Source organism: Trichechus manatus, unplaced genomic scaffold (assembly GCF_000243295.1).
Source record: "Trichechus manatus latirostris isolate Lorelei unplaced genomic scaffold, TriManLat1.0 scaffold00172, whole genome shotgun sequence".
In the NCBI taxonomy this organism is placed as follows: domain Eukaryota; kingdom Metazoa; phylum Chordata; class Mammalia; order Sirenia; family Trichechidae; genus Trichechus; species Trichechus manatus.
In genome coordinates, this window is record NW_004444108.1 from 276,301 (window position 1) to 286,169 (window position 9,869).

The 9,869-nt window shown below is 39.9% G+C and overlaps 1 protein-coding gene across 1 annotated transcript; it reads right to left on the reverse strand.

Moving 5' to 3' along the window:
• Nucleotides 1-2,679: 2,679 nt before the first annotated feature.
• Nucleotides 2,680-6,448, reverse strand: KLHL31 (kelch like family member 31). The gene is made up of 2 exons (XM_004386816.1): nt 5,257-6,448; nt 2,680-3,438 (listed from the first exon to the last, which is right to left on the reverse strand). The coding sequence occupies exons 1-2, from the start codon at nt 6,426-6,428 to the stop codon at nt 2,706-2,708; spliced, it is 1,905 nt and encodes a 634-aa protein (XP_004386873.1). The 5' UTR covers nt 6,429-6,448; the 3' UTR covers nt 2,680-2,705.
• Nucleotides 6,449-9,869: the final 3,421 nt, after the last annotated feature.

A 9,869-nucleotide genomic window follows, 5' to 3' on the forward strand; every position in this document is an offset into this window, starting at 1 on the left:
ACTGATTCTTATTTCATTCCAAACCCTGGATCTTCCTCTTCACACAAGACTTCTAGGAACTCACTGGGGGACACATCTGTTAGTGTGCATCAAGGAATTATGTCTGTTTGCTCACTTGTGAGCCTCAATCCATAACCACTATTTTTATTTATTTATTTATCTTTAGTGAAGGGGCAGGTGTCGTTAGAAACTCTGTAGTTGGTGAAGCTCCTTATGCTCTGTGTAGGATGTGGAAGCAGCCCAGTATTTTTACATTAAGATTGTCTTGTTCTTAACTTATAGTGTTGATAGCCTTTACAAACTGTTACTGTTAAATACTGAGAGATTGAGCTTTTCATAAGGGGCAGATACAAAATTGTTCCACAAGTGTACTATATGAGCCACTTTTCATAGCTCTAATAAAATATTTTTGATATAAATATTGTAACTCTAGCAATAACTCATCTATCTATAGATGTGGGAGAGGATGGGATTAATGAAAACCCAGTTATATTTCCATATAGCTCATGTTTAACCCTTTAAATCATTTTTTACTTTTTAAAATCCAGTTGCACGTAACCCATAATTGATAGGCCACTTTCTCTCCAAAATAAATAAATTATCAAAGAATAAGTGATAAATATAAGAAAGGAAAATATGTATCATTTACTACAATCATTCCCTTCCCCCAAAACTTGGCAAACGTGTAAAAAAAATTATATTTATCAAGTAGATACACTTTAATTTGCAAAGCTAATTTGGGGCTGTTGTTGTTAGTTTCTGTTGAGTTTATTCCAACTCATGACCACCCTGTGTGTGCAGAGTAAAACTGCTCCATAGGGTTTTCAAGGCTGTGACCTTTCAGAAGCAGATCATCAGGCCTGTCTTCCAAGGCACCTCTGGGTGGGTTTGAACAGCCAACCTTTTGACTAGTAGTCAAGTGCCTAACTGTGCCACCGCGGGACTAATTTGGGGCAGATGAGATTAATAAAAATATAACAGAATGAGCATGTATTTTAATATTTCTATGTGAAATGAATGTGTTATATTTTTAATTAAGAAACCAGGAGGGTTGATATGAAATGGGAAACAGTGACATTTACGAACACAAGAACCCATTCATCCAGTGAATGCCAAATCCAAGAGTTCTGAATGTTCCCTTCATTCTCATCCATATAGAAGACTGGGAGAAATTAAATTATTGTTATTGGTTGTACAAGCTTCAGGCTATATAAATTTTAAAGTAAATAACATCCTCAAGGACAAAGTTTTATTGGATGTTCTTCCTGGGCTTATATGAGGGTCAAAGTTGCCTTTAACCATGTTGGTGTGGTTTTTAGGGTGAGGGCAAGGCCCCCATAAGACTTGGATTTCCTTTAATAAGGAGCCAAGGCTTAAACTGCAAATACTTATAAGAAAAAAAAAAGTAATTTAAATGTACACTATAAATTAGATGACTGATCTCAGTTTCTTCCTTGAGGGCAGGGTTTTATCATGGAAAATACACTGGGGTCTGGGGCATGGTAGAAAAAGGAAAGGAATTGGTTCTAAATCGAACATACCAGTGGAGTTGCTGTTCCTTTCCAGTAACACTTTGTTTTAAGCTTTATCATAGGATGTCTCTCAAAATCCTTTATTCGGTCATGTGTAGGGAAAAAAACTGCGTTGAAATCAGGGCTTTGAACCAGTTCAGCCAGTTCAGTCGTGGCCAATGAAGCGACACCGGAACGGACCTTAATTTTTAAAACGTTGAGTGAATGGGTATGCTAACCACGAGCGGGCGAAATTACCAGTCACACCCTGCTAGAAACTCAGTCTCCCTCTTACAAAACAAGGGTAGCATGTGTGTTGCACAGCAACCAAATCTCTTTCCCAGCTGAATTGAAAACATTGGCGTGTGGTGCCTGGCTCAAAGATGGCGGCCTGGCTCAAAGATGGCGGCCTAGCTCAAAAATGGCGGCCTACAGAGCCACTTTGCCTGTGTCTCACTCTCCATAGCCCTAGCAATAATCCAGTGTCACACATGAGGCTCCTGAAAGGGCTCACTATGGCTCTTCCAAGTCTCCCATCCCAGGGCTTTAACCTGTAATTTTTCCTGTTCCGGTTATTGTTCCAGATTACCCAAATTGTAAAAATTTGGGCCTGTTCTGGTTTCGCTTTGACCACCATGACCAAACCAGTTCAAATTACTTTGAAGCCTTGGTTGAAACACAGAATTAAATCTTCTCCAGTCTTTACGGACACAGATAGACCTCCATTTTTAAATAAATAAAACTTATAAATGAGTATTTTCAACTTCCTAATAAAAAAAAAGAGGAAGATAAACTTTTGCACATAAAGTTGCTTACTCACATAAGCTCCACGAGTACTAAACCATAGAAGAAAAAATCTCCAGTGGGGGTGTAACTGCTATACATTTAGGAAACATGCTACATTGGAAGAGAGCCTACATTGAATTCCGTCTGCCACCCAGTGGCTGCTGAAATAGAGCTTCTCTCCTTTGTTGGCTATGGCCCTGTAGTTTGCTCAAAAAAAAAAAAAACAAAAAACCCAGAGGTAGATTATGCCTTACCAGGAATTTAAAACCATCAAGACATATGCCCATATATTTTAAAATATAATCATTGTAGTAAATGTTATATATTTCCTTTTCGCTAACTCAGAAGTTAACCACGTGGCTCTACGAATAAATACTAGTGCTTCCTGCGTCCCGCATCTACCTGGGTTCAGATACTGACTGGCACGGAGGACACCGAGCTGGCCCGAGATTCCCGGGTCACGTTGTTGGGCATGGAGAGGGTACAGCAGGACACGCCCACGGTGGCCTCAGGCAGCTCGTCCTCCTCCGTCCACTCGTTGAGCTCGGGATGGAAGCACTGGATGCACTTCTTATACTTCTTCTCGCCCTCATTCCAGCCCCCCACCAGGTAGGCGCGGCCGTGCAGCGCGGAGGCGCCGGCCGTGCTCACGCCCACCTGCAGTGGCGCTGCGTAGCTCCACTGGCCCGTCGCCGGGCTGTAGCACTCCACAGTCAGCACATCCACCCGCTCCCCGCGCGGCCCCAACTGGCTGCCCCCCATCACGTACACCCTGTCGCCCAGCGTGACTGCGCAGTGCCAGCCTCGGGGCGTGCTCAGGGCCGGCCGCTCCTGCCACGCGTCGCTGGCCGGGTCGTACGCGCACACGGAGCGCGAATACGCGTTGCTGATGTAGCCACCGGTCACCAGCACGCGGCCGTCGGTGACCGCGCTGGCGTGGCAGCAGCGCGCCACCTCCAGGGGCGCCTTCGGCTGCCACTGATTGGTAGAGGGCACGTAGCACTCCATCGAGGCCAGGCTGCCTTCCGAATTACGGCCGCCCACGGCGTAGAGGAGCCCGTTGAACACGCTCAGGCTGAAGTGGGTACGCTTCTGGTTCATGCTGGCCAGGTGTATCCAGGTGTTGAAGCGGGGGTCGTATCTGGAAATGGTAGAGAAAGTGTGAGAGCCCTGTCAGTGACAACCAGGGAAACCAAGTTACTCTGTAAACCATAATATGGGAATCTTGAGACACTATCTCTGGAAAGAGACTAGGGACCAAGGGCAGCTTCTCACCTGGAAGCTGGTGTTTCTCTCTTAGCCAGTAAAAATGTGTGACACTTGAAACAGCAAAGCAGGCACTTGGTGATGTCCCCTCATCCCTCATCGCACTCTCTATAAGACCACTTCCTTTATTAGGCCACCTGGAGAAGAGCCTGCAGAGCTAGACCTTCCTGTTCTCCATCCTCCATATTCAAATATCCATCACCCCGGTAGGATTTATGAGCTATGCATGTGGAAGCTGGGTATTTGTGGCAATCAAAATAGGGAACACTGCTACATTACGGTCAGTTCTACCCATCTTCAGACATCAACCATCCCTAGCTGATTCTCACTGCTTAAGTAAGATGGGAGTTGACTGACTGGATGTCTCCATTTCTCTAACCCCTTCTTATTTGTCCTGGCCATTGCAACAGTAAAAGCTAAGCCACTCAACCAAGACTTTCTTCCTCTGTTTAGAATGAGACAATGGAACTCATGTCCAAGAGCTTCAACAAAAGGCTTCACTTTTGATGGCTTCTTTATTTTCCAGAACGTGTTAGTAGGTAAGACTTTTTAGTTTAGGGATAGGTATGTTTTTCAGTGCTTAGTATTACAGTTATTGTACTGTAAGCACTGAAATCAATACTGCAAAAACAGCGACTTGACTACTAATAAGTGAGTTATCAGCAGGAGAAGAATAAGCCGTCATAGTAAACCAATGCTTTCCTGCTTTCATAGTTCAGAAGTTTTGTAAACACAGAGCTTACTCCTTCAGTTTGATGTTCATCTTTGTCCCATTTAACCCTCAAATCAAAACTTAACTATAGTTACGAAGAGTAACAAAGAGTAAAAACCAACTAATTGTTGGGAATCTTTTAAATGATATATACATACACACACAAAAACCAAACCGAAACCCATTGCCATCAGGTTGATTCCAAGTCATACACACACGTAATGAAATAATACATTTTCATGAGATATTGTATAAGTTCCCAGATCTTGCTCAGTAGTTATGTTTGACTTTGTGCTACTACCATGATATAAGTGTGACTTTCTGAATATTTTATTTATATGGAAGTTTAATTTTATATCTTAAATACAAAATAATAATGATATTTGAGTTCCATTTTATGAAGGGTTTATTATGCTTTTACTCTTTTTACACGTATCAATAATATTGACGTTTTCTTTGCTATTCAGTTTTCAAATAAATCTTAAAACTAATCAGCTGTTACATTTTTAATGATCTCATCCTATTTACCAATTATGAATCTGACAGGCATCAGTAGAAGTCACTTACAAGAAATTTGGTATTATTTTTATCTTTCTTACCAATTAATGTTAAAAACTAAATTTGCACTCAGTTTCAGAAAGGCAGTGTATTGTGAAGAGCACCTGACTAGAAATGAGAAAATATGAATTGCTACCTATTAGTGGTACTTCTCTGAGTATCATGTCTCTCATATGTAAAATCATAATTATCATATCTTCCCTGAAAGCCTCACAGACTTGTCTCAGAGATCGAGAGTGCATAATATATGTGAAGGCACTTTATATAATGTAAAGTGCAATACACAGGTAAGGTGGCAATATTATTATTATTGGTTTATCGAGCCCAGGAACCGAGCTAACAGGCAAGATTAATGTACTTTTACGTCAGGACTATGTCCCCATAATATCGAACCATTTCATTTCCTAATAAAAGATCAAGTACCTGCAGAAATTGCTGACTGCATGCTTGGCTTGATTTCTTGCATCATTCTGGTCTTCACCACCAGCCACGTAAAGAAATCCATCCATCACAGCCACACACTGATTAAAGCTCTTGGCTGGCATTTCTGTAAGCTTGCTCCACCCATTTTCAGGGTCTCTATACAAGATGTCTCTACTGAGGGATTTCTCAGTAAGGCCTGGGCGTCCCCCAACAGTGACTAGGACTCGGCAGCCGCCTCGGATTCTCGTGCGTCTAGACTGCAATGTGTTTTGATGATATGGAAGTAAGTGGTAGTTCATAGCATCTACAAGAAGTTTGTGACAATCTGCATCTTGCATCATTCTTGGTACAGACTGAACATAATTGACCAGGTCTTGAGCAGAGATGGTACCAAAGCGAATATTGCTCAGAAGATCTGCAGCATATTTCACTCTCTTTTGGTCAAATTCTAACCATTTCATTGCAACCTGGAATGCTACTATTTCAGAAGGCAACTGTAAGTCATCATCTATAAGAAGCTCATTAATTTGCTCAAATGTAAGTTTCATAAACTGATCTGATTCTGCAAATTCAAGGAAGTTATCTCGGATAAATCTTTGGACTGCTCCTTTTGCACTTTTCAGGGAGTATGTTTCAGCAATGTTAGCAATGTACATGCAATTCTCAACACTCATCTCCCGTATCAGAAAGTCACTGCACATCTTTACAAGAGTATGGATCTGAAGATAAACAGCAGCAGAAATAATACTTCCTATTGTATACAAGGAGAGAGTCAGCTTTCCGGTGTAGGCATATGCAATGACCGTGGCCAGGCCCAGTGGTGCAATGTCATTGAGATCCACCCTTTGAGTAGATGGGTCTTTTTTAAGGATATTGTAAAAGTACTCACTGCATGAAGCCATCACTGACTTGTGAACATCAAAGGATTTGGTTTTGGTGCCAATGACTAAGTCGCAAAGGAAGCCCTCCTGTCGCATTTTACTTAAACCTTCCAAGAGGTTGGGTCCATAAGAAGCATCTGTTAATTCGGAAGAAATGCAACTAAGGCCATTGCCTCCTTCTAGGAGCCCATTCAAAGCATTTAGTTTGTTTAGGGGGCTATCTTCTACAATTATAGTCATCTCATTGATATCTCCTTTGTTCTTTTTGACACTCTTCTTTTTGGGTGCCATGGTGGCAAACACACTGTCACAGGTAAGAGCTTGCTAAAAAAAAAAAAAAGAAAGCATAATTTTATTTTAATTGTGTTTTGAACTTTCTAATGCTACACTGAGAAACTTTTCATTTTTACAAGAAAACAGATTTTTTAGTGGCATAAAGTAGGTTAACCCTCATAAATAAATTTAAAGACTTACATTTTAAAGACTTACATTAAACTAGATGCATATCTCATTGGTAGTTTATTTCAGTACCAAGCATGGAAGACAATTCTAGAAAGATTTATATTATTAAATAAGACCTCTAGAAAGCTGTATTACTAAGTAATCATTATATAGCAGAAATGACCAAATTTTCTCTGATCCAGCTGTACAGTAATTATAGAATAGTAGTTAAACATCATTTGAAAGGCTCAGTTTGCTCTCATGAAAAAGTGAATTTCAACTACTCTGAAGGTTTTCCTCAATAAAATATTAATATTCAGGAAAATTCTACCCATGTAGACAATATTAAGGGAGGATCATTTTATTTCCAGTAGTGATGAAACCTATTATATTTCAAGAGATATACTTGATTAGATTTAATGAGACTCATATGGTAAGCACTATATGATTTCACCAGAAGATTTAAAAGAAGAGGGGCTCTACATTCTTATACGGAGAATTGATGCTAATTCACTGAAATCCTAGTTATTATCTCCATAATATTTTTTTCCTCTTTGAAACTTAATAAGATGATTCCAGAGTTCAGTGGAAGTAGACATGAGAGGACATCCAATAATTTTGTTTAATAATAAAAGAATAATGAAGGTGGGACTTGCTCTATCAGATATTTGAAAAGTGAAGAAATTAATATGTATGGTAACCAGAACCAGTTGCCACTGAGTCAATTCCAACTCATGGTGACCCCATGTGTTACAGAGTAGAACTACTTCATAGGGTTTTCTTGGCTGTAATCTTTATGTAAGCAGATCACCAGGCCTTTCTTCCATGGCCGATGGGTGGGTTTGAACCACCAACCTTTAGGTTAGTAGTCAAGTACAAACTGTGCCATCCAGAGAAACATATATATATATATAGTATAAGATAAATGTGGCACTTAAAAATCAGTGGGTAAAAACTTGTAATGATAGCATCAGTTCAATTGGTTTCCTACTTTACATGTTCACTGAAAGAACTTCCAAATGAATTAAATATCTAAATGACACACACATACACAAACTTATCCAAGAACTAGAAGAAACTAGGATTAAAAAAAAATCTTAGGGTAGCAAAGGTTCTTCTGTGCCTGATACAACATTCAGAAGCCATAAAGAAAAAGACTGAAAGATCTGAATATAGAAAAAAATGAGAAATTGTATAAAATAATACCAATTATTTAAAAGACAAGCAACAGAATGGGAAAATAAACATTTGCAACATACATAACAGATAAAAGATTAATTGCCATGATATTTAAACAGCTTCTACAAATCAGTAAGAAAAAGACAATCCAATTGAGAAATGAACAAAGACTATGAACAGGGAGGTCACAGAAGATAAAATGCAACTAGCCAATAGTCTTTTAAAATACTAAATGTAATACTAATCAGAGAACTGTCAGCTGAAACCCAGAGATTGAGATTACACAAACGTTTCTAATTTTGCTCATCAGATAGTAAAAATTTCCAGATTCATAACAGCAAATGTTGTTGAGGTACTTGCCATACATTGTTGGTGGGGGTATAATTGATACAGTCTTTTGGATGATAATTTGGCAGTGTGTAAATACCCTGTTTTATTTTATTTTTTTATTGCACTTTAGATGAAGGTTTACAGAACAAATAGTTTCTCATTAAACAGTACACATATTGTTTTATGACAATGGTTAACAACCCCACAACATGTCAACACTGTCCCTTCTCAACCATGGGTTCCCTATTACCAGCATTCCTGTCCCCTCCTTCCTTCTAGTCCTTGTCCCTGGACTGTTGTGCCACATTAGTCTCATTTTGTTTATGGGGCTGTCTCATCTTTGGCTGAACGGTGAATCTTGGGAGTGACTTCATTACTGAGCTAGAAGGGTGTCTGGGGGCCATACTCTGGGGGTTTCTGCAGTCTCTGTCAAGCCAGTAAGTCTGGTCTTTTTTTGTGAGTTAGAATTTTGTTCCATATTTTTCTGCAGCTCTGTCCAGGACCCTCTGTTGTGATCCCTGTCAGAGCAGTCAGTGGTGGTAGCCAGGCACCATTTAGTTGTGCTGGACTCAGTCTGGTGGAGGCCGTGGTAGTTATGGTCCATTAGTCCTTTGGGCTAATCTTTTCCTTGTATCTTTTCTCTTCATTCTCCCTTGCTCCAGAACGGGTGAGACCAGTGGAGGATCTTAGATGACTGCTTACAGGCTTTTAAGACCCCAGATGCTACTCACCAAGGTAGAATGTAGAACATTGTCTTTATAAACTATGTTATGCCAATTAAGCTAGATGTTCCCCAAGACCATGGTCCCCACAGCCCTCCACCCAGCAATTCAGTCCCTCGGGGAGTTTGGATGTGTCTATGGAGCTTCCATGACCTTTCCTTGTACAAGCTGTGCTGGCTTCCCCAGTATTGTGTACTGTCTTACCCTTCACCAAAGTTATCACTTATCTATTGTCTATTTAGTATTTCCCCCCAACCCCTCCCATCCCTCGTAACCAAAAAAGATTGTGCGTAAACTAAAAATCCCGTTTTTACCCTTTGACACTGAAATTCTAAAACTAGGAATATGCCTCATAGAAATATTCCTATATCCACAGAGAGAGAAATTTATGAGGATACTCACGTATCAAAGATAATAACCATGCTCCCATTATCAATGTTATAAATACTTGAAGAAGCTTTTAAACCTGTATAAAATGTGAGCTTTAGCCCTATAATGTAGCTCTAAAAGGCTCTAGTATTAAACACCGCTTGAAATATATTTAAGTTTACCAAATATATACAGAAAACCAAACCCGTTGCCACTGAGTCGATCCCGACTCATAGCAACCCTACAGGACAGAGTAGAACTGCCCCATAAGGTTTCCAAGGAGAGGCTGGTGGTTTTGAACTTCCGACCTTTTGGTTAGCAGCCAAACTGCCCTAAAATACAATGCAGATTACATTTTGCTTAGGCCTTTCTCAAAAAATTGAGCATAAGCATTGGAAGATGCCATATCACCTGGACCTTTAAGTGGATTTGATTTACAGCGTGGTAGCATTCACTTTTTGTGAGATTACTGGTGTAGCTCAATTTTCCTTCTTTTTTAAATTACAAAATCAATATGCATAATTCAGCAGCTCACAGTTTGGTACATATCATTCCAGATAATTGATGAGATTACACAAACTTACATCTCTATACTTTTGAGCAGTGATGTGCTGGTAAACCAACTTTCTGGGAAAAAAGCCCTGATTTATAATGTGCCAATTTCTTTGGTGCTAATACACGCATCACGGCT